The sequence below is a fragment of the Lampris incognitus genome, chromosome 1 (assembly GCF_029633865.1).
Source record: "Lampris incognitus isolate fLamInc1 chromosome 1, fLamInc1.hap2, whole genome shotgun sequence".
Taxonomy (NCBI): domain Eukaryota; kingdom Metazoa; phylum Chordata; class Actinopteri; order Lampriformes; family Lampridae; genus Lampris; species Lampris incognitus.
The window spans coordinates 27,041,136-27,067,043 of NC_079211.1; the positions used below are offsets into that span (position 1 = coordinate 27,041,136).

The following is a 25,908-nucleotide window of genomic DNA, read 5'->3' on the forward strand; positions in this document are numbered from 1 at the left end:
TAGGTCCACATTCTGCACATCTGGAACCTTAAACACACACACATATGCACCGTCTCTCTCTCTCTCTCTCTCTCTCTCTCTCTCTCTCTCTCTCTCTCTCTCTCTCTCTCTCTCTCTCTCTCTCTCTCTCTCTCTCTCACACACACACACACACACACATACAGAGAGACACAGACACACACACACACACACAAAAGGTATTGTAGCAGTACGTTCCATTCCAAGTTCTAAATAAATGCAAGCTATTGAAATCTGAATGTCATATTTGCTGACACACTTGAAATAAGCAACCACCACCAGCTCCTTTTGGACACATTAGCCAGCATTTTACTGACCATCTGGTGCCTGGGTACTTTCATCTATCTGTCAGGCAAGGAAACCACCAGGAGGATTGGAAATAGCCTGGCAATGCCACAAGGTGCAGCCGCCCAGCTGTTAACTTTCACAAGCACCCTGCTACCGTATATGAGAACTGAAAAAGCAACCACTTCTTTTCCAGTCACCTGAGACAATTGCTTGAGCGTCTTCTGAAATCTTCTGACACCATGTGTACTTCTACCAAACTATGTCCCAACTCACCTTTCTTGAACCTATCAGGACGTTGAACGACAACATTTTTTTTTTTTTTGGTGAACCACCTATAGAGGAGTTTTAGCCACAAAAGGAATTTCATACAATGGGACGTTTAAGATTTCCCATCCAATAAAATGGTCTTCATCTATAATACTCTAAAGCACGATATAAATTTCATACCCAGGGATACCAGATCCAACACTGTTGGGGAAACAAAGGAAGCACAGAGGAAACCCTTTGCTGAGAGACTGAGATGGAGAGAGTGTGACTTGGTAGATATGAAGCAGACTGAAAAACTATAAAGAGTGAAAGCAGCGCGTGATGCCTTTGAGACAGTCCTAGATCTGGAAATAGATCCTCTTTTACAGTTCAGTCTTTAAACACACACACACACACACACACACACACACACACACACACACACACACACACACACACACACACACACACACACACACACACACACACACACACACACACACTCATCTATCCCTATTAATCCCAAGTTTTCAGAAAAACAAAAAAAATATAGCCACAAGCGGTGACTGGAGGTTTCAAGCCCCCTGACAATAATCCTAAACATAACCATATCAAATATGTTCATAGCACTAGACCCTCCGGTGATGGTGTCCTTGTTCCTACCTCAGCATAAAATGGCTTGATTTCTCCATAATAAACCATAAAAATAATAGAAAATAAATAATAAAAAGCGATGTCTCAGACTACAATACAATATAAAGGCAGTGATACTACTTAGATGTGATTTGAGTCAGCCTTTCATGATTCTGATTATCTTTGGGAGCATCCCATATTGAGCACTTTGAAACACGAATGGACATTCTGCTGTGAATGCACCCTGACTTATCAGTACAATGGAGGGGAAAGGGGCTGACATCGATGTGTTTTATAACTCATCGACAATGAAAGCTTTTATTGTGACATTGTTTGCCATTGATTACTATGCCATAATGAGTGTTTAACAAGTTGAATGGAGTTTCTACTGATTTCAGTGGCTGATTTACACGTACAGACATGCTCATATTTGTTGGTACCCCTGCACAAAAGAATGAAGAATGCACAATTTTCTCTGAAATAACTTGAAACTGACAATGTAATTGGCATCTACCATTGTTTATTTCATGTTTCATAGAAATCAGACTGTGCTTTTGATTTGTTTATTGAACATCCACCCATACATCCATTATTCGAACCGCTTATCCTGCTCTCAGGGTCGCGGCGATGCTGGAGCCTATCCCAGCAGTCATTGGGCGGCAGGCAGGGAGAAACCCTGGACAGGCTACCAGGCCATCACACAGAGCTGACACACACTCACTCACACACACACACACACACACACACACACACACACACACACACACACACACACACACACACACACACACACACACACACACACACACACACACACACACACACACATACATCAAGGGACAATTTAGTATGGCCGACTCCCCTGACCTACATGTCTTTGGACTGTGGGAGGAAACCAAAGCACCCGGAGGAAACCCACACAGACACGGGGAGAACATGCAAACTCCACACAGAGGACGACCTGGGATGACCCCCAAGGTTGGACTACCCCGGGGCTCGAACCCAGGACCTTCTTGCTGTGAAGCGACTCCCCTAACCACTGCGCCACCGTGCCGCCCCTTTTTTTTTATTCAACATAATATTGTAAATAATAAAACAAATGAAAATGGCATGGAGAAAAATAATGGGACCCTTAACCTAATATTTTGTTGCACAACATTTAGAGGGAATCACTGCAATCACATGTTTTCTGCAGCGCTCAATGAGACTTCTGCACCTGTTAACAGGTACTTTCGCCCACTCTTCCTGAGCAAACTGCTCCAGCTGTCTCAGGTTTGATGAGTGCTTCCTGCAGACTGCAAGTTTCAGCTTTTTCCATAGATGTTTGATAGGATTCAGATCAGGACTCATAGAAGGCCACTTCAGAATAGTCCAGTGTTTTGTTCTTATCCATTCTTGGGTGCTTTTAGGTGTGTTTTGGTTCATTATCCTGTTGAAGGACCCATGACCTGTGACTGAGAGAGCTTTCCTACACTGGGCAGTACGTTTTGCTCCAGAAAGCCTTGATAGTCTGGAGATTTCATTGTGCCCTGCACAGATTCAAGGCATCCTGTGTCAGGTGCAGCAGAGCAGCCCCAAAACAAAACCGATCCTCCTCCACGTTTCACTGTAGGTATGGGGCTCTTTTGTTTGAAAACTTAATTTTAAAAAAAAATCTGTGAACATAGAGCTGATGTGACTCCCCAAAAAGTTCCAGCTTTGACTTAACAGTCCAAAGAACATTCTCCCAGTTTCTTGGACCTTAACCGTCTTAATATTTGCAACAGTTGTCACAGGAACATCAAGCTGCTTGGAGATGATCTTATAGCCTTTACCATGCTTGTCTATTATTTTCTTTCTGATCTCTTTGGACAGCTCTCTCCTTTGCTTTGTCTGGTCCATGTTTGGTGTGGTGCAGACAATGATACCAAACAGCGCAGTGACTACTTTTCTCCATATAAATTTGCTGAATGACCGATTACATGATTGGATATATGGGTGATACTAACTAAAGAAACTAATTAGATTGAAATATCATTATAATACAATTATTTATTATCTTTTCTAAGTGGTACCAACAAATGTGTCCAGGCCATTTTAGAATATCTTTGTAGAATAAGCAATAATTCATCTCTTTTCACAACTTCTTTGATTTATTTTATGCCATACCAAAGGCATGCAAGTATACATGACAAAGTAGCCTTTAATTGCATCACTTTTCAGGAGGAATGACGCATTATTTCAATGCGCTGTAAGAGTACCAACAAATTGGAGCATGCCTGTATAACTGATGTTTATGGACATTGAGTAAATATTCTCACCATTCAGCCTTACTGTGATCAATTGATACAAAACTTGGTACAGTACATGTGTTCAAAATAGATTGTCTGTCGAGCTCTGCAGGTTTCACAGAAATTTACCTATCACAAGCTGAGATATCAGCTTAAATGTCAAAGGCCGCGACCACCTTAAGTAAGCTTTACCAATTTTGGAATTCTGAACAATATTGACACCCAGAGGATATGCGCCACATTTCAAGACACTTCGTCAATCCAATTATGATATATGGATTTTTGACAGTTGTAGTGTCCGCTATTGCTTGATGTTGCAGTGTCTGTGCATACATTAAGTTGAAAATCTACTACTACTGCTACTACTACTACTACTACTACTACCACTGCTACTACTACTACTACTACTACTACTACTACACATTAAGCTGAAAATGTGGATCTTTAATTCTAGCACCACTATCTGGCTGACTGGGAAAATGTTTTGCATTGCCAGCATTTGTTCATTAATATTTATTAGCAAAATGTACCACCTCACATGAATTTTTTTCTCCCCCTTTTCTCCCCAATTGCATCTGGCCAATTACCCCATTCTACCGAGCCGTCCTGGTTACTGCTCCACCCCTTCTGCCAATCTGGGCAGGGCTGCAAACTACCAATTGCCTCCTCCGATACATGTGGATTCGCCAACCGCTTCATTTCACCTGACAGTGAGGATTTTCTCCAGGGGGACGTAGTGCGTGGGAGGCTCACACTATTCCCCCAGTCCCCCCTCCCCAACGAACAGGTGTCCTGACTGACCAGAGGAGGCGCTAGTGCAGTGATCAGGACACATACCCACAACTGGCTTCCCACCTGCAGACACAGCCAATTGTGTCTGTAGGGATGCCCGACCAAGCCGGAGGTAACATGGGGATTTGAACCGGCAATATCTGTGTTGGTAGGCAACAGAATAGACTGCTACACTACCCGGACGCCCCACATGATTTTTGAAAAATAATTTCAGAAGAACAAGTAATAATAAACCTGGAGAAAAACAATAAGGTTTCAGTACCTCAAGCTTGAAACCTTAATAATTATTGGTTAAATGAATCTGTGGAATCACTACTGAGTTTGTTTTAACAGTTGCATATTTCTGCTAAGCACTGTGCAATATTCAATGTCTTCCTCAACTTCAGATAAGCTAAATAAAATAGGAAATAGTCAAAATAAAATAAATTAATGCTGTTTAAATATTACATTTGATAGATAGATAGATGGACAGAAAAACGAACAGATAGTTAGGCAGGTGAGAGAGAGCGATTCAAAAAGGTAGAGGGAGGAACAGTTTCTGTCATATCTGAAAGCTAGAAAACACAGTCGGTCAGTGCAGCATCCATATGCATATGCTCATTTCCTCTGAATCATTCAATAGCCTAGTGATGCAAGCATATACAGCCACCCCCACCCCACACATATACACACAAAATAAAAACAAACAAAAAACAAAAACACAGAATCAATTCAACTTATGCTCACTAACCTCTGCAAAGGACAAATAAAAACACTGTGTTTTGTAATTGTGTAGCACACTGTAATGATACGGCTGTGTTTTTTTGTGCTGGAGGAGATGCACTTTTATAATCAACCAATAAAGAGACAGACATACACAGATAGCGGTACAGAAACATTGACACTGTGTCAACCATCCATCCATCCGTCCACTCATCCACCCATCATCTATCAATCCATCCAGTCAGAAATATAGAAGGACAAACTGCTTGACTTACTGAAAACTATTTGATTGACAGACTGACAAGCAAAAAGAAAGCCAGCCTACAATCCAAATTGCAGTAGGGTGTGTAGTCAGAGGGGAAGGCAGCCAAACAGCCCTGTAGTTACTCACCAGTCTTCTCAGTCTTATGTGTCGGTTTGCTGAGCTCCTGTCCAGGCAGACAGGGACACGGTCCCTCACACTTCACAGAGATCATCTTCCCAGACAAACAGCCCTGGAACTCCAGTTTACACTGCAGAAAACACAAAGAACCATAGATAGTGGAGCTTTTGTCTTTCAGGGCCTGGAAATCCTGCATACGATTTAAAATACAAAGGAACATGGTTATTGAAGTAATTGTTCCCTGCCATTGATGCCCCTGCCAAATGGCTACTTTCCCTTTTCTGCCATGATTATTTTTATTTATTTTTTTTTGGTTTGTGCTCAACGACATTTGTGTCAGAAGCCATGTGACTGGCAAGGACTGCCAATTCACATTCTCAGCAAGCAGCAAACAACATGGATTGAAAATGTGCAATGCATGCATGAAAGTCTACTTTTGTGCAGTGGCAATGGCAACTACAGTTACAGTGGTGAAGGGTTAAGTTTTCTGGTTAAGGTTAAGTACTGGTAGGGGTGTCCAGGTAGTGTAGCGGTCTATTCCATTACCTACTAACACGGGGATCGCCGGTTCAAATCCCCGTGTTACCTCGTGCTTGGTCAGGCATCTCTACAGACACAATTGGCCATGTCTGTGGATGGGAAACTGGATGTGAGTATGCGCCTTGGTCACTGCACTAGCGCCACCTCTGGTTGTTTGGGGTGCCTGTTCAGGCGGGAGGGGGAACTGGGGGGGGAATAGCGTGATCCTCCCACGCGCTATGTCCCCCTGGCAAAACTCCTCACTGTCAGGTGAAAAGAAGCGGCTGGAGACTCCACATGTATTGGAGGAGCCATGTGGTAGTCTGCAACTCTCCCTGGATTGGCAGAGAGGTGGCGCAGTGACTGGGATGGCTTGGAATAGAGGTGTAATTGGCCGGATACAATTGGGGAGAAAAAGGGGTGGGGGAATCCAAAAAAAAAAAAAGGTTAAGTAGTGGTTAAGTTTAGGTAGTCGTTAGTGAGGCTGCTAGATATGTGTTTGGTTATCATCTAATCATGTGGTTTCTGACAGAATGTCTCTGGAGACTCTCCCCTCAGCATCAGAGTCAGAACAAGAACATTTATACCTGAAGTGTTTGGTGCCGGCACATATACGCCACTTATCACTTCACTCAGAATAGAGAAAATGTATGTTTTCTACCAAAATAACCCATTTTGGACTCACTATGACTTTTTAGTGAATGTATGTATTTTATCAGACTTAGCAACATTGCCTTGGAACATTTAATACTTGATTTTCAGTGGTTTCAGTTCATCTTACACCGATATTGGGAACCTTGAGTGTCGGGCAACAGAAACCCTACAATGATCTTAATGCAGCACTTCTTTTTTTTTGACCCCCCCTCCCCTTTTCCCCCAATTGTATTCGGCCAATTACCCCACTCTTCCGAGCCATCCCAATCTCTGCTCCACCCCCTCTGCCAATCCGGGAAGGGCTGCAGACTACCACATGCCTCCTCCAATACATGTGGAGTCACCAGTGCATGGGAGAATCACGCTATTGCCCCCAGTTCCCCCTCCCTCCCGAATAGGTGCCCCGACAGACCAGAGAAGGCGCTAGTGCAGTGACCAGGACACATACCCACATTTGGCTTCCCACCCGCAGACACAGCCAATTGTGACTTTAGGGATGCCTGACCAAGCCAGAGGTAACACGGGGATTCGATCCAGAGATCTCCATGTTGGTAGGCAACAGAATAGACCACCATGCTACCAGAACGCCCTTGCAGCGCATTTTGAATGCTTGTTATTATGGCATGTAATTCCAGTGGAAAACCTAAATGCAACAGATGCTGTTATGGGTAAGGTTACTGGAATGTCTAGCATAGTGAGTTAATTTCTGAGGGAGGATTGGTCAATTATCCTAGATGAATTGGTGTGTCCATTAGAGAGCCACAGAGACATCCCATTACATACGCAGACTGTCCAGTGCTCTCCACACTCCGTCATCAACAGAAGTGTAAACCCAGCATGAGGCAAAAGGCAAGATGAACTACTCCAGCATGTAATTAATAGTATCCTTCACTTCCCAAATAAGAGAGGGATTGGCAATTGAATGGAGTAGTGGGGAAAAAAAATCCAATTACAAAATCCCTCCAAGAGGAATAGTGAAACCTAAAATGGGTTATGTAAATTCTGCCCGTGAGGCGCTTGGGACAAGTGTTATATGTTTGAGAATGTGTATACGGACACACTCGCACACACACACACACAAACACAAACACAATTATATGCACACACAGACACACCTTACAAATAGATCCTTTTCACAGCCCTCTGGCTTTTTTCTTGCTGACACTTGATTTCACACATTCTGATTTGTCATTTCCTCTCTCTCACCTGTCTGATATTACTACAGATGTTGTTTAATGAAATCTGTTGACAAAGTAACAGAAATGGGTCCTGTTGGAAACATATTAAATTAGCTGACTGGGGAGGTGAGAGAGAGTGAGAGAGAGAGGGAGAGAGCTCAGAGCTCAGGTGATGGATGACCATCTCTTTGGCTTGTATTTACATCTGTTGCCCGGGAGGTGATGCACAGTCATTGTCAGCACACTGAGAACCTTCTACAACCTGTCTGGGTCTGCTGTTCACTAGATGAATACGATTACAATGAAAACCTGCAGTGAGGATAAAAAGATAGGAGAGAAATGAAGAAATGGTTGACAGCTGTACCCTTGCACTGACCCCTTAACCATATTCCCTTATCAAGAAGAGCAGTGGAATACTCCTGACATCCTGCCCATATCCTCGAACAGCTCTTCTGTTTCTCATCATCTTTCTTTCCTTCCTCTTTTTCCTCCTCTCATCTCTGCTGATACTGAGATACACAAAACGACGGGCCAGATCGACTAACATTTTACACCAGCAGTAAACCCTTTTTAGGTGTAAAAATCTACTGTTAAGATTTTGTTAAAGGACACGATGGGCATTTCGAGCGAAGGGTCAAACTTTTTTTTGGATTTTCCCCCAGCATTCTCCCCAATTGTATGCGGCCAATTACCCCACTCTTCTGACCTGTCCTGGTCGTTGCTCCACCCCCTCTGCTGTTCCGGGGAGGGCTACAGACTACCACATGTGGAGTTGCCAGCTGCTTCTTTTCACCTGACAGTGAGGAATTTCGCCGGGGGGGGGGGGCGTAGCGTGTGGGAGGATCACACTATTCCCTCCAGTTCTCCCTCCCCGCTGAACAGGGGCTCCGACCGACCAGAGGAGGCGCTAGTGCAGCAACCAGGACACATACCCACATCCGGCTTCCCACCCACAGACACGACCACTTGTGTTTGTAAGGACACCTGACCAAGCCGGAGGTAACATGGGGATTCGAACCAGCATTACCCATGTTGGTAGGCAATGGAATAGACTGCTATGCCACTCGGATGCCCTACTGTTGAGATTTTGTTAAAGGGCACAGTGGGCATTTCGGGCGAAACAGAGGGTCAAACTTTTTTGCATCTCAGCCTAATTACATGTAGGCATTTATAGGAGAAAAGAAGAGAAGAAAGACCAGAGAAGAAAGAAGAGAAGAAAGACGACACCGACAGGCCTGGGGAGAATGTGTATACTACACAGACAGCCACCACACCGACAGGCCTGGGGAGAATGTGTATACTACACACAGACAGCCACCACTCCGACAGGCCTGGGGAGAATGTGTATACTACACAGACAGCCACCACACCGACAGGCCTGGGGAGAATGTGTATACTACACACAGACAGCCACCACTCCGACAGGCCTGGGGAGAACATGCAGAGTACACACAGACAGCCACCACACCGACAGGCCTGGGGAGAACATGCAGAGTACACACAGACAGCCACCACACCGACAGGCCTGGGGAGAACATGCAGAGTACACACAGACAGCCACCACTCCGACAGGCCTGGGGAGAACATGCAGAGTACGCACAGACAGCCACTTGGGGGAGAACATGCAAAGTATACACAGACAGCCACTGCCTACCGACAGGCCTGGGGAGAACATGCAGAGTACACACAGACAGCCACTGCCTACCGACAGGCCTGGGGAGAATGTGTATACTACACACAGACAGCCACCACTCCGACAGGCCTGGGGAGAACATGCAGAGTACACACAGACAGCCACCACACCGACAGGCCTGGGGAGAACATGCAGAGTACACACAGACAGCCACCACACCGACAGGCCTGGGGAGAATGTGTATACTACACACAGACAGCCACCACTCCGACAGGCCTGGGGAGAACATGCAGAGTACGCACAGACAGCCACTTGGGGGAGAACATGCAAAGTATACACAGACAGCCACTGCCTACCGACAGGCCTGGGGAGAACATGCAGAGTACACACAGACAGCCACTGCCTACCGACAGGCCTGGGGAGAACATGCAGAGTACACACAGACAGCCACTGCTCACGGACAGGCCTGGGGAGAACATGCAGAGTACACACAGACAGCCACCACTCTGACAGGCCTGGGGAGAATGTGTATACTACACACAGACAGCCACCACTCCGACAGGCCTGGGGAGAATGTGCATACTACACACAGACAGCCACCACACCGACAGGCCTGGGGAGAACATGCAGAGTACGCACAGACAGCCACTTGGGGGAGAACATGCAAAGTACACACAGACAGCCACTGCCCACCGACAGGCCTGGGGAGAACATGCAGAGTACACACAGACAGCCACTGCCCACCGACAGGCCTGGGGAGAACATGCAGAGTACACACAGACAGCCACCACACCGACAGGCCTGGGGAGAACATGCAGAGTACACACAGACAGCCACTGCCCACCGACAGGCCTGGGGAGAACATGCAGAGTACACACAGACAGCCACTGCCCACCAACAGGCCTGGGGAGAACACGAAGACTACATGCAGACAGCCACTGCCCACCGACAGGCCTGGGGAGAACATGCAGAGTACACACAGACAGCCTCCACACACTGACAGGCCTGGGGAGAACACGAAGACTACACGCAGACAGCCACTGCCCACCGACAGGCCTGGGGAGAACATGCAGAGTACACACAGACAGCCTCCACACACTGACAGGCCTGGGAGAACATGGAAACTCCCCCAGTGCCAACATCACCCCAGGCGGGAATCGGTTCATGGGTTTTCTTGTTGTGAGGCAGCAGTGCAAGCACTGCGACTAGGTGAGTTATGTCTTTCAAGGTGCAGAATAGGGAGGAGATTATGGAAATAAATCCCAAACGCGATTTATCAAGGCTGCTACTACTAATTGTGACCATGGCACTATACAACACCTCTGAAAAGCATGTCTTAACTCTTTTCACCGCTGACATGGCTGCCATCATTGTGACAAAGGAGAAGACACCACAGGATACAGAGTGAGTGTGTCAGAGAGGAAAGAGTCTTTTTTTCTGTACATGTAAATTTGTTTACAATGTCAAAAGAAAAGATTGTGTACCCTTAATGCCCGCCAAGTCACATTATTCTCGATTTGCTGGAGGAAATCCAAGATTTGGAGCCACAAACCAAAGGGAATCACAATTCTAGCAATAACGAAACTCTCGGCCACGCATCATTTTTTTTGCCTCTAGTTTATTTCTGTGAACGGTAGTGTCTGTAGCTGGTTTGTCAAAGTCAGCATTATCAACCACACTGTCGCAAGGTCAGAATCATATATAGCTCCCTAATCACTGTGATGCTCCCAATGGAAAAAAAACAAGACTTTTGTAATAAAACTGAGTTCACAAATGCAGTAGGAGCAATTGAAGGGACACATGCAAAACGCGTTTATGCAGTACTGGTCATATTTACATTAACAAGATTGTGCCTGGGTTAATTAGCCTACTGAATTTGAGTAGATACACGCTAAACTGACCATCCTCATCAGGGTGGTCATCAAACTTGTGCCAATTTGCATTTCTGTTCGTAAATCTGGCCCTACATGCCTTCACGATGTGGAAGTCCAGGAGTGTTTAGTACCTGGATGTGGAGAATGGCAGAGCAGAACTGTTATGATTGTCTTTGTCTGTTGCATTGTGCCAGTGTATGTGTACCAGAAACCACCTACCTTGTGGGGACATTTTATGGGTCCCCATGAGGGAAGGGGTCTATTTTAGGGTTAAGAATTGGGTTTGGGGTTAAGGTTAGAATGATTAGATGATTAGGTATTTAGATATGATGGTTAAGGTTAAGGGCTAGGGAATGAATGTAGTCAATGAGGGGTCCCAACAAGTACAGGCAGACATGGTGTGTGTGTGTGTGTGTAAAAATGGAGAAGTTAGCTTTTCGATTAGGCTAAGATTCTGAGAAGGTATAATACTTAAGAGAAAATGAGGAGAAAAGCCCAAATTATACACTGACAGAGACAGAGAGACACACACATACACAGAGAGCGAGAGAGAGAGAGACAGAGAGAGACACACATACATACAGAGAGAGAGAGAGAGAGAGAGAGCGAGAGAGTACCCTCCAAGGAGTCCATCTGCTGAGGGTTAGATAAGGGGAATAAAATGAGGATGAAAAGGAATGAGCAGTGACAAAAGGAAGAAAGATGAGAAGGTCCATCACAACTGTGCTCACATTCAAAAGCAAACTCAAAACATTCCCATTCTCCCAGGCTTATGGTTAATTACTGTGTGTGTGTGTGTGTGTGTACCTGTATGGTAGCACTTGTTTCTTGTACAGATGGTTATAGGTGCCTACTATATGATAGCGCAGGGTTTTTTATTTGATTGTGTTGATGTTTTGGGGTTTTTAATTGAAGTATGGTATGTTTAATGCACGTTGGGTGTATGCTTCATTGATTCAGTTTCTGCATTTTACTCATGCTTATAGTCTTATTTTCATATTGTTTATGTTACCCATGTTCTCATGTTTATGCAGATAGTCTACATTTTGCCTTAATGTAAAGCACATTGAGCTCACTTGTAATAAAATGTGCTATATAAATAAAATTTCCATTGTCAAGGTAAACTAGTAAGAGTGGAATAACAACAGCCAATTTCATTAATTAAGTGGAATACACAAAGGAATTTTACAGCAGGGGCATTTCAACTGCAAACTAAGACAGCGCACACACACATACAGACACACACACACACACACACACATATATATTTATATTCCGCTCCTCATTTGTTGAGCACTTCTATCAACACCATTGACGGTTTCCGAACCCCCCCCCCCCACTATATATATATATACACGTGTATATATATATATATATATATATATATATATATATATATATATATATATATATATATATATATATATATATTCAAAAACATTAGTCATGCATGTGTTGTATTCTGAAAAAAAATGCCCCAGTATTCCAGGGCCTTCTATGGCTGAAAACAAACAGAATTATTGATAAATCAAGCCCTCCGAGGACAGGAGAGAAAGAGAGAATGACACACTTAGAGTGAATAATAACCTGAGTCAAGAAATAAAAGAGGAGAATGGGAGAGCGGGACAGATCAAAGACTTGGGACCACTCACCTGGGAGGAGTAAGTGTGTCCATCAGATCCACACACTGGATGGGCCTGGAGCACTGAGCATGGCCTACATTTCCCATGAGCACCAGCTTCAAATCTGAGTATGTTGCCTAGACTTCCCTTCCTGGGCTTCACACTGTGTGTGCATGTTTGGATAAAGAGAAAAGACAAAGGGAATAGGCCAGGAGAGCAGAACCAGTGAAAACCACAAAAAGCACAGAATAAAGATGAGTACAAGTGAAAAAAAAAACCAAACAGAAATGTAATTCTTCAAAAGGCACAAAGTCCTCACTCTCTGGCCTGCTGAATAAATACAAAACAGCTGAGAACTTTATCCAAACTAATAAAACTGTGGCTGGACTGAGAAGGGAGTTTTAGGTGTTCCTTCACTTTCCAGGGTCTCTTGTACTACAAAGAGGAATCTGATTGGTCAGCTGATGCTTGGACTACAACCAATGAAATCACAACCCCCCCTTTTCTCCCCAATTGTACTTGACCAATTACACTATTTTCCTGAGCTGTCCTGGTCACTGCTCCACACCCTCTGCTGATCCGGATAGGGCTGCAGACTGCCACGTCTCCTCCGATACATGTGGAGTTGCCAGCTGCTTCTTTTTACCTGACAGGGAGGAGTTTCGCCAGGGGGATTGTAGCACGTGGGAGGATCACGCTATTCCCCCCAGTTACCCTTCCCCCCAAACTGGTGCCCTGACTGACCGGAGGAGGCGCTAGTGCAGCGACCAGGACACATACCTACATCCGGCATCGCACACGCAGACACGGCCAATTGTGTGTGTAGGGACGCCTGACCGACCAAGCCGGAGGCAACAAGGGGATTCGAACCGGCAATCCGGGTGTTGGTAGGCAACGGAATAGACTGCTATGCTACCTGGACACATGAAATGACATCTAATAAGGTGGCACGGTGCCCAGTGGTTAACACTGTTGCCTCACAGCAAGAAGGTCCTGGGTTCGAGTCCCAGGTCCTTTCTGTGTGGAGTTTGCATGTTCTGCCCGTGTCTGCGTGGGTTTCCTCCGGGTGCTCCGGTTTCCTCCCACCATCAAAAAGACATGTATGTTAGGGTTAATACTCCTATCTGTGCCCCTGAGCAAGGCAATGGAGAAGAACTGGAGTTGGTCCCCAGGTGCTGCCCACTGCTCCTATACAATAAGATGGGTTAAATACAAAGAACAAATTCCATTGTAACCTACAAATTCGTTGTAGCCCACAATGACAAAATAAAGTGGCTTTTTTCTTCTTCCTCTTCTAATAATATACTAGTATCACTCTCCTTTCTAGACACCCATAAAACAACTTGCTGCCTGCTGATCCATCAGCCACCACTGGAATAACAGCCAGCAGGCTGACAGCACAAAAAGGAAAAAAAAAAAAAACCTCTCCAGAAAGTAATAAACCAGACATTCCAAGTACTCCTTCTCTTCATCTCCCTATTAAGCCATTCTTTCTCACCTCCTCTTTTTCTCCTGTCCTTCATGCAGCTTGGAAACTCAGCAGAGAAGAGGTGCGTTTAACATGCTTGTGTGTGCTAACGTGGTGGACATCCTTGCTTGGAATATCCATATTTGAGAATATCCATGCATGCATGCATGAAAGAGTGCGTGTGTGTGTGTGTGTGTGTGTGTGATAGTAGAGAGCATCAGAGAGTAGCTTAAGAGACTGCTCAGCGATTAACTCAGAGAACCTTGTTTGAAATGACTAGTCGTTTTTTTTTTTAGATTGAAAACAAGCTAAGAAACTACATGCTTTTGTTTGTGGAAAATGCTAATGTCACTCAATGTCACTCAAGTTTATTTGCATCGCCATAACCTCAGGGGGCTTTAAACTCACATAACATTCTCACCACATTCTCTAAAACCAGGTAGATATTGTAAACAACAGTGTACAGCTTGGGCTCCTGCTTTGGATGTGGAAAAAAATGTCCAAACTTTTTCAGTTTGAAAAAACTATTTTAGGTTGGTGGCACCCCCCCCCCCCCCAAAAAGCACCAAACTTGTTTGATTTTAGCAAACTAAAACAACATCACTATTGCTTAAATACACCATTGATTTTAAGTGACAGCTTAATAATAGACACCCTGGGGATGTCCGGGAGGTGTGGTGGTCTATTCCATCGCCTATCAACGGGGGGATTGTTGGTTTGAATCCCCGTGTTACCTCTGGCTTGGTCGGGCATCCCTACAGACACAATTGGCCGTATCTGCGGGTTGGAAACTGGATGTGGGTATGCGTCTTGGTCACTGCACTAGGGCCTCCTCTGGTCAGTTGGGACGCCTGTTTGAGGGCGGCGGGGGGATAGCATGATCCTCCCAGGTGCTACGTTCCCCTGGCAAAAACTCCTCGCTGTCAGGTGAAAAGAAGTGGCTGGCGACTCCACATGTATTGGAGGCGGCATGTGGTAGTTTGCAGCCCTCCCCAAATCGGCAGAGGGGGGTGGAGCAATGACTGCGATGGCTCGGAAGAGTGAATTGGCCAAGTACAACTGGGGAGAAAAAGGGGGAAAACTCCAAAAAAAAAAAAGGCACCCTGTGGCTTTAACATTTTGTTTTAAGACTTGCTAATTTCACCGCATGTCTTATGGTTAAGAGATGTGTGTCTAATAAATACAATTATCTTATAAATGAGGCAACTCTTCTGTTTCAGTGGGTGGCGGCATTACGTTCTCTCTCCCTTTTCCCTTTCGGCTAGCTTGCCTTTGAGTTCACACCTTCTTGAAATGTTGACATTTCCTATTCATGTAACAATGCTTTGACAGAATGAAAGGAGGACAAGCAACTAAAATAAATACCATGCATCAACCATCCAATCATCGCCTCAGATTGGAAACTTGTCAACAACATTAGCTGTGCCATACAATGGGCGTGTCAGAAACTCCACTACGTTGGCAGCCGTACCAACATGTACCCTGGCTCTGCCAAATGATGGAAACTAAGCAGGTATGGGCTTGGCTAGCACTTGGATGGGAGACCTCCCGGTAAAACTTAGGATGTGGTGATGGTGGGCCAGTAGGGGTCAGTCTTCCCTCTGGTCCTAATAAAAAAAAACCCAAATATCAAATTCCAGTGCAGTGACGGGGACACTGTGCTGTTGGAGTTGCCGTTCTTCGGGTGAGACATTAAATCGAGGTCCTGACTCACTGCGGTCATTTAAGATCACATGGCACTTATCACAAAGAGCAGGGGGTTCCCCAGTGTCCTGGCAAAATTCCCAACCTGGCTGTCTCCATCTGGCCACCTACTCATCCCCCCATGTAATTGGCTCAATGATTCCTCCCTCTCCACCTCAAGCTGATGTGTGGTGAGTGCTCTGGCGCAAAATGGCTGCCATGTATCACCCCGGTGGGTGCTACACATTGGTGGTGGTTGAAGTGAGTTACCCCCTTCAATGTGAAGCACTTTGGGTGTCTAGAAAAGTGTTATATAAATGTAGTGATTATTATTATTACTATTATTAAACAGATGGAATTAAAAGGTGATGCAATCGATGTTTTTAGCTTGCTCCACTCAAAACATACTTTTGAAAAACGCCGATTGGGGTTTGGGGTGGAGAGCAAGGTGGCAGAAGGGGGCATCTCTGAATCGAGGCCTCGGATAGCCACCTCTGACTATTTACTACTTTCGGCTCCTCCCGTTAGGGGTCGCCACAGCCAATCATCCATTTCGATCTTTTCCTGTCCTCTGCATCTTCCTCTGTCACACCAGCCACCTGCATGTCCTCTCGCACCGCATCCATAAACCTCCTCTTTGGCCTTCCTCTTTTCCTCTTCCCTGGCAGTTCCCTATTCAGCATCCTTCTCCCAATATACCCAGCATCTCTCCTCCACACATGTCCAAGCCATCTCAATCTTGCCGCTCTTGCTTTGTCTCCAAACCATCCAACCTGAGCTGTCACTCTAATATACTTGTTCTGAATCCTGTCCTTCTTCGTCACTTCATCTTCATCAGATCCAGCTCCGACTGACAGTTTATAATCTTTTTTTACATTTCTGCCGACTGACATCAGACTACCTAGAAATCTCTGCACCGGTACAGCAGCTGAGGTCAACACAATTATGTTTTTGGGTTGTTGTTTTTTTGTTGTTTCCACTGAGAGTTTGGTAGTTATCTTGTCCATCACTGAAATAATGTATTGACAGGTTTCGTCAGACAGAGGGCTTTTCAACATGACGGCAAAAAAACAAAAAAAACCCACAAAAAAAACATCTGATTTATGGTTTAATTATACTTTAAGAAGGAGAAGAGGAGGGAGAGTCACACGGATCAATCACAGGAGGGAGGGTGGCCACCCTCCTTCATCACCTCCTTTCTTCCTCTCCTCACTCTGTCAGTCAGCTGTGCCAAGCCCAGTAGAGGACCTGTGCTAATTGAGACCCTTGGGTTTTTGTTGTCTGCTGTGTCCAAGCCTTTTGAGATAAATCTAGGTGAGACAGGATATTATTGCTAAGGTAAAGTGCAAATTATGATTTAAACTGCAGGTGGTAGGTATTCCTGTGTTGCAACACAGCACGGTACTTTCTGGTGTATTGTAGTCAAATCAAGCATCTGCATGTGAATGATCAGGAATATTATTCACTACTGAGGCTCGGTCCAAATCTCTCATCTTGACAGCTCTTTACATGCTGTCAGTCAATCAATAAATAAATTTAAATGAATGCACCCTTCAGTAAATGAACGGTGCAGAGTGCAAGATAAAACTAGAAGAGTGCGCTCAGTAGAGTGCAGATCCCTGCCAGGCGTATCGCCCCTTCTCCGGTGCTAAGACTTGGTGACAAACCAGCACTCAATTACGGTTTAAAACAGGTTTTTCAGAAGTCTTGAATCACTGCAACCACGAGAGGTCCTTGATCATACAGTCATAACTGTGCACAAAAATATCAGGGTGACAGGCTCAGAGGTTTGCCAGATTAGCCACAGACACACAGACATAGACACACTCACACAACTAGAGGAATACACTCGGTGGAGTGCAGATCTCTGTCACGCATACGAATCTACCCGTCTGTACAAACACAAATGGTCAGAAAAAAAATGTTTTCCCTGCCATTATGAGACGTTTGCGCAGTGCGCAAGTCGATTGAAAAGGAAATATGGGGGGGGGGGGGGTTAATATATATGCAATGCTCAAGCAAAAAAAAAAAATCTACCCAATAATCAAGTTAAAAAAAAATCTACCTGATAAAAACGTTGTGCCTGCCCATCCTTGGTTGACCCTCGCATGAAACCCAAGTCTGACATGAAATGACAGATCAGGCTATCATAATCACAATCAAAGCCCTTATTAAAAGACGAAAAATGTGTTTAACCGTTGCGGTCTTCATGATATCAAATGAATGAAGGTGAATGGCTTCTCTGCTGATTGACTTTCATTCACTCTAAAGCAATAAAACAATGGTAAGAAAAGAAAGCTTAACCATATGAAATGTTTTACTGTAGCTACTGAGATGATTTCCTGTGATTAATCCCACTCTTGAACTTGAATTTTTATAGCAGAGTTTTAACATTGGAGACAACGGCAGTTTGGCGTGGCGGCGAGATAAATAAGGTGAATTATCTTTGGATCATGAGTGTTCCTCCAGTTCTCCTGTGTTGAGATCAGCAGGCTGATAGGTCCAGTAGCTTGCTAGCTTGCCAGATTAGCCACACACCCACACGCACACCCACACGCACGCAAACACACACACACACACACACACACACACACACACACACACACACACACACACACACACACACACAAAATCCCCTCCCTGCCACCGCCTGGCGGATATAATGAAATACTAAAAAAGAGAGAAGTGAGTAAAGCCAGAAATAAAAGGTAGGGTATTAAAAAGAAAACAATCTACAATTTAAAAGGACAGACCAAGAGGTAGACCAGACTAAAATAAATAATACATTAACAATTAAATAAAATTGAATTAAACGCCAAACTAAAAAGGTCTTCAGTTTGCTTTTAAAACTACTGTAACGTGCATGGATAAGTAGACACGTTGGTCCTTGACTAACGGGTCGGACCCTTTAGTCGACTGGTTAACGTTGTCGCTTGCGGTGTGGGAAACACGGGCTCGCGTCCCGTTTGTGGCGGTTCCCGTACTGCCTCCTGAAATCGCTACACTATCAACATTCTGCCTCCGCGGTGGTGCAGCGGTCTAAGCATCAGCTTTGTGTCGATGTAGTTGCCCACCGGGGAGGTGGCGAGTATTGGGCCAAATGTCCTACTCGCCAAAAGGAATGCAAAGCGGTGTGCTGGCCTCTCGCTTCCTGGTGTAGTGATCGCCGCGGGTCCATCAGGACTTTAGCTTAAGGCCGCTCCGACGCAAATTTGTCCGCAGCAGCACCTCCTGTTTTCACAAAGTCTGCTGCAGGGGCGACCGGGTTCCTGGCGGTATAACCGGGTGGGTCGATTGGACTCGTTAGCCTTGGTTGGCAACCAATCTAGGAGAAGGACAACTCCGATTTCAAACCCGGGTAGAGGAAGCTCGTTAGCCTGTCGGGCAGTTCATCTAGGAGAAGGCAAACTGATTTAAAACCTCCGCTGCCTTGCGGGTATACTCGTCTACGGGAAAGGCTTCGGGAAGAAACCCTGAGGAAAAATCTGCATCCGTCTCTATTGCCAGTCGTCTTGCTAGTCTTGCCACTGGTAGTAGGTGGTCTCGGACGAGAGAGTGGTGTTGATGATGCGCAACTCTTCCTCTCTTTAATCATTGCGAAAGTCAACAGTCATCCATCACAGGATGACTAGATGGTCCTCGTCGCTGCGACGGACGAATAACTTAACAGTTGCCCATCGGGAACCGGCGTTCGCGCCTCGGTCTCGCCAGATCCGACTATGGCCGGAGTCAATGAAGCAGTAACATTGGCCAATGCTGCTTCGGGAGGGGGGAGAAGTCGGCTTGTGTTGGTCACATGATATACATCTCTGTGTGTGCCGAGAAAACAGGCATTGGCTTGGTTCGCCTTGTCACGGAGGTGGCGAGGCAGTTCCTTCGACACTGCCGGTCGGAGAGATGCAGTTGGCGAATGCATACAGTACGCGGGTGGGTGTTTGATCTAGAATAGGGATCAGTTGCCCACTAAATTGCGAGGAAATAGGGAAAAAATCAGAAATAAATTAATAATAAAAAAAAAAATCAACATTCTCTGCTGCCAACAGGTCCTCAGGAAGGCTGCCCCAGGGCGTCCGGGTAGCGTGGCGGTCTATTCCGTTGTCTACCAACAAGGGATCGCCGGTTTGGATCCCTGTGTTGCCTACGGCTTGGTCGGGCATCCCTGTGGACACAATTGGCCGTGTCTGGGGGTGGGAAGTCGGATGTGGGTGTATGTCCTGGTCGCTGCACTGGCGCCTCCTCTGGTCGGTCGGGGCACTCCCCGGATCGGCAGAGGGGTGGAGCGGTGACCGGGACGGCTCGGGGTAATTGGCCAGATACAATTGGGGAGAAAAAGGGGGAAAATTGGGGGGGGGGCTGCTTCAGAGATTCAGAGCATAGAAATAAAAGGATGCCTCACTGTGGGGTTTTGTTCTGACTTTAGGAATAATTAAAAGGCCCCTACCAGAAGACCCGAGGGTTCTAGAGGCTTCATAGGCTAAAAGCAAATCTGATAAATAGATGGGACCGAGATCATTACAAGCTTTATAAACCAATAAAATAATCTTAAAATCAATTCTGAAACAAAGGGCAGCCAATGCAGAGACTTTCAAATTGGTGTAATGTGTGCTCTCTTTCCAGTCTTGGTCAACACACTAGCACACCATTGTCCTTTTGTAGATCAAACTGGTGTTAAGTTTATTGCATTCAACCCAGCACCTATAAACAGTGTGAGGTTCCTTGATGGATTACATGCGATGATTGGTTCTTACCTGTGGGTTGGCTGCTTGTGATTGGTGCAGATGGCCATCTGGTAGTCGTGGCTGATGCACACCTTGTGAGGAGGGCAGCGCACCTTCAGACAGGGGTCCTTGGTGGTGTCTGGGCCTACAGGGAGACACCAAGGACAGACGCCATGACTTAACTGGATAACATAGGTTCAGGGAAAAGCCGAACAAAACCAAATATTATGATGTCTCTCAGTCAGTCATTTTACTATGTCTCCTAGTTTAGTTTAATCTCCCAGTTTAGTTCAGCCAGTTATTTTCGGCAGTCATTGTCTCCCATAGTTTGAGTCAGTCAGCCTATTACCTCTGTCATAGGCTGTTGTCTTTCCTGTTTTATTTTTAAGTTCACCTGTCTTGTCATGTCAGTTCCTGCCCCTGGTTTTGTCCTCGGTCAACCCCGTGTATCCCATACCTGTTCCCCATTCCATCATTAGCTCCCCAGCTTGTATACTCCCCTGGTTTCCCTGTTCCCCTGCCAGATTGTATTGTGTCTTCAGCCAAACTATCCAGCATTTCATTAACTCTCTACCAGTCTACCAGTGTTTGAAGTCCTCTGTCTGTTTCCTGGACCCTGTTTATCTTGCCTGACCCTCGTCAGATCTGTCCATCAGTTTGGACTAGAACTTGAGCTTTGAAGCTGTCTGGCCTGTCTCCCTGCCCTTTGTTTATCTGACCACCTGTCGGACTGATTTCCTGTGCACTGACCCCTGCCTGCCTTTTGACCATTAAACTGAGTGTCGCTGTACCTCTCTGTTGTTCATTTGGGTTCTTTCCTGTTCATGTCCCTGGGAAATGTAACACCAAAACAAAAACCCCTCACTATTGGGTTACCCTACTGAATCTGAAATACTGATGTGGTTTGAGGTAACTTGTAGGACGACACAAAGTTTCAGATCTCAGCTCATGATACTTTGATATCTATTTACTTTCATTTAAATATACCTTTTTAAATATTTACCACGTGTCACTTTCTGGTGTGCTATCTGCTAAACTAATGAATTACAGAGGAGTTGATTAAACATCAATATTCAGTTAATCTATCTGCAATTTACAATCAGGAAATTAATATAATACTGATGCATGGGACTATCAATTTAAGAAACAGTCTCAGGTTGAAGTTTCCGTCTGACTGGAAACATCATAATTTCACTCGCCTCCTTGAACTGAACTGTTCATTATAATGTGATCTTTGCCACTTTCCCTGGCAATGATTTCTCCATTTACATTGAATGAAAAATAACAATAATAATAATTTTTTTTAAAATGGAACCAGAAGAACTGGACAGTCAGTGGTACAGATATAGAAGGAGGAGAGGAAGGCATCAAAACACGTCGAGCCTGACTACTTCTACATCGCTCTCCTTGGTGATATTTGCACAGCACAGTGATCTGCGGTCCAAGGTATCCCAGATCAAAACAGCCCATTGATTCTGAACACTCTGTCATTTCATGTTGTTAATGGTGGTACAATGTCAGCTACGCATGGTAGAAGATAGAGATTCATAAAAGAGACAGGAGGATAATGGAGAGAATAGGGAGAGAGAGAGAGAGAGAGAGAGAGAGAGAGAGAGAGAGAGAGAGAGAGAGAGAGAGAGAGAGAGAGAGAGAGAGAGAGAGAGAGACAGACAGACAGACAGACAGACAGACAGAGAGACAGACACTGAAAGAGTAGGACTTAGTGTAGATGTGTAGTGAAGTTTGGTGAAGTTTTTTTCCTTGAAGTTTTTCGTCATCCAAACTGGGTGTGAGGGCAGGGGTTGTTGTACATTACGCAAAGTGTAATTGTGATTGTAAAGCCATCTGAGATGAAATAATGATTTAGGGATATACAAATAAATTTGACATAACTAGATGGAGTGGGGATGAAAGAAAGATTACAAGCTAATGTCAGGTAGTGGAATCGGAACTGATGGCTAAGGTGGGACCTGTCAATCAAACAGGAGGACAAAGCAGCTGTGCATGGCAGGAGACAATTCCTCATCGTGACTTAAAAAAAATGACAAAAGACGAGGCTAAAAAGGTGGGAGATTAAAGAGAAAGAGGCATGGATAAGCTCATTATTCATGTTCCAACACACTCAAATGCATACGCACATGCACACCACACAATTCACACAGTCCATTACTATAGTTAAAGAGCTAAAAATGATTTCAGAGTTTAAGTCAATCATGACTAGTGAATAGATTAAAGCCTTGTGCTAGTTATTAGTTAGCATGTGACTTGTGACTCCCCTCCATTAGGCAATTGATAAATTGTATTTAAGCCACAGCTGGTATCTGATGTGAGTGTTAGCTAATCCTTGACCTGATCACAGATCTGTGCTGCTGTATACACACCAGTTTATTTGTTAAATTGTACCGTTGAAACCGTCAACTTATGACAAGAGATCTATTATTTTTCTTATCAGATACATGCGAACATGAATGAATGAACACAGACCTACTGTATGGTAAACACACCACACGTTTGAATTCCTCAATCTGGGAAAGGGACCATGTGGTCACAAGGTGATCTGCTTTCTTGAGGGTTCTCTCTAAAAATAGATATTTCAAGCAGAATGAAGATAGAAAAACACCCGCTGCCTACCAACATGGGGGTCGCCGGTTCAACCCCCCATGTTACCTCCGGCTTGGTTGGGCGTCCCTACAGACACAATTGGCCGTGTTTGCGGGTGGGAAGCTAGATGTGGGTATGTGTCCTGGTCACTGCACTAGTGCCTCCTCTGGTTGGTCAGGGCGCCTGTTCAGGGGGGAGGGGGAACTGTGGGGAATAGCATGATCCTCCCACGTGCTACATCCCCCTGGTGAAACTCCTCACTGTCAGGTGAAAAGAAGCGGCTGGCGACTCCACATGTATCGGAGGAGGCATGTGGTAGTCTGCAGCCCTCTCCGGCTCAGCAGAGGGGGTGGAGCAGCGACAGGGATGGTTCGGAAGAGTGGGGTAATTGGCAGAGTACAATTGGGAGAAAACACATCTACAAATATCAGAAAGGTGTCATCACTTTGTCAACTGTCACTTCTGAAACACTGTGGTTTTTTAGATGTTGATGTCCCGAACTTAAACTTCCTCCCTGTCCTACTGGTGGCCACTCGAGCCACCTGTGATTGGCTTGCTTCATGACATCCATGCAAATGTGGCATGACTTCAAATATATAAATATTAGACTTGACAAGAGTGAGCGAGTACCAGAAGTATTGGAATCAAAATGGAGCGCTGCATTGGTTGTGTGATCATACTTTGGCTTTACAAAAGGTGACCGAGAGCAGGGTCACCAGCACGTCAGAAATCCCTCAAAACACGCTTGCAATCTGTTCAGCCACCTGTGAAACCACCACTTTAAAAAGTATGAGGAGTTTATTGCCAGGAAAATTGAGTGTAGGAAGCGTGTCTTCTTGAAAGGAGTAGTAACATAGCAACAAGGGAAACATCTGTGGCAAGCTCTTTTTACATTTATATATTTGAGCCAGTTCAAATTACTAACTTTCCTTGTTCACTAATAACTAGCTGAAAGTAGTAGTAGTAGTAGTAGTAGTAGTAGCTTGTTCACTAATAAGTGGTCTTAATTTTGGAAATAAACATAACTGTAGCTGAAATAGTAACAAGAAATTAGAAGTATCTTCTTCTTCTTCTTCTCTTGGCTGCTCCCGTTAGGGGCCGCCGCAGCCGATCATCCATTTCCATTCCTTCCTCTGTCACACCAGCCACCTGCATGTCCTCTCTCACCACATCCATAAACTTCCTCTTTGGCCTTCCTCTTTTCCTCTTCCCTGGCAGCTCCATATTCAGCATCCTTCTCCCAATATACCCAGCATCTCTCCTCCACACATGCCCAAACCATCTCAATCTTGCCTCTCTTGCTTTGACTCCAAACTGTCCAACCTGAGCTGTCCCTCTAATATACTCACTCCTAATCCTGTCCTTCTTCATCACTCCCAATGAAAATTTTAGCATCTTCAACTCTGCCACAAGTATATATCGACATATACACTACCACAATCAGTAAAATACTTAATTCTAAATATTAAAAGATATTTCCTTTATTATTGAACTCAGAATTAGTGATGGATCCCCGACCAGGCCTGTAGGGCCCCAGGGGCCCAAAGGTCTGAGGGGCCCAAGGGAAATTGGTTCAACTGCTTCTGAGCCAGACCCTGACTCCCACTCATTAAAAAAAAAAAAAGACTTCATGAACAGAGGCAAAATTTAGCAAGCAAATTCCAATCAGTAATCCCATTACAAAATACAGGTGTTTGGTAAGATATGCTTTCTAGTCAGGTACTATCTTTATTAATCAAAGTCATTACAGTACGCAGTTGGCTGGTGTGTGCAATACTTTTACTCAGTGTATGCATTGCATCATCTGCTACTGACTGTTGCAGCAGGTGTGTGTGTGTGTGTGTGTGTGTGCATGGTAGGGGTGAGTGGGTTGTGTATGTGCTCAGAATAGTCAAATGTGTCTATGATCAGAATTCTAGATATATGCAACGTAAGACTGGTCAAACTGAACCAACTTGTGCAGTTTATATTCCTGTTTTACCAGCTATTAACAATTTTAATAATTCATTTTACTTATCGGCAGTGGTTGGGATTTCTTCCCCCAAATTACAAACCCCAATTCCAATGAAGTTGGGACGTTGTGTAAAACGTAAATAAAAACAGAATACATTGATTTGCAAATCCTTTTCGACCTATATTCAATTGAATACACTACAAAGACAAGATATTTAATGTTCAAACTGATAAACTTCATTGTTTTTTTGCAAATATTCACTCATTTTGAATTTGATGCCTGCAACACGTTCCAAAAAAGCTGGGACAGGGGCATGTTTACCACTGTGTCACATCACCTTTCCTTTTAACAACACTCAATAAGCATTTGGGAACTGAGGACACTAATTGTTGAAGCTTTGTAGGTGGAATTCTTTCCCATTCTTGCTTGATGTACGACTTCAGTTGCTCAACAGTGCGGGGTCTCCGTTGTCGTATTTTGCGCTTCATAATGTGCCACACATTTTCAATGGGAGACAGGTCTGGACTGCAGGCAGGCCAGTCTAGTACCCGCACTCTTTTACTACGAAGCCACGCTGTTGTAACACGTGCAGAATGTGGCTTGGCATTGTCTTGCTGAAATAAGCAGGGACGTCCCTGAAAAAGACGTCACTTGGATGGCAGCATATGTTGCT

General features: G+C 44.8%; 1 protein-coding gene across 1 annotated transcript in view; it reads right to left on the reverse strand.

Moving 5' to 3' along the window:
- The window catches only part of spock1 (SPARC (osteonectin), cwcv and kazal like domains proteoglycan 1), a 258,148-nt gene that overhangs the window by 28,475 nt on the left and 203,765 nt on the right, over positions 1–25,908 (reverse strand). Inside the window, exons 5-7 of the mRNA XM_056289939.1 lie at positions 20,723–20,825; positions 12,842–12,974; positions 5,341–5,461 (exon numbers count right to left, since the gene is read on the reverse strand). Coding sequence (XP_056145914.1) covers positions 5,341–5,461; positions 12,842–12,974; positions 20,723–20,825 — 357 coding nt within the window. The remainder of the gene's footprint in view (positions 1–5,340; positions 5,462–12,841; positions 12,975–20,722; positions 20,826–25,908) is intronic.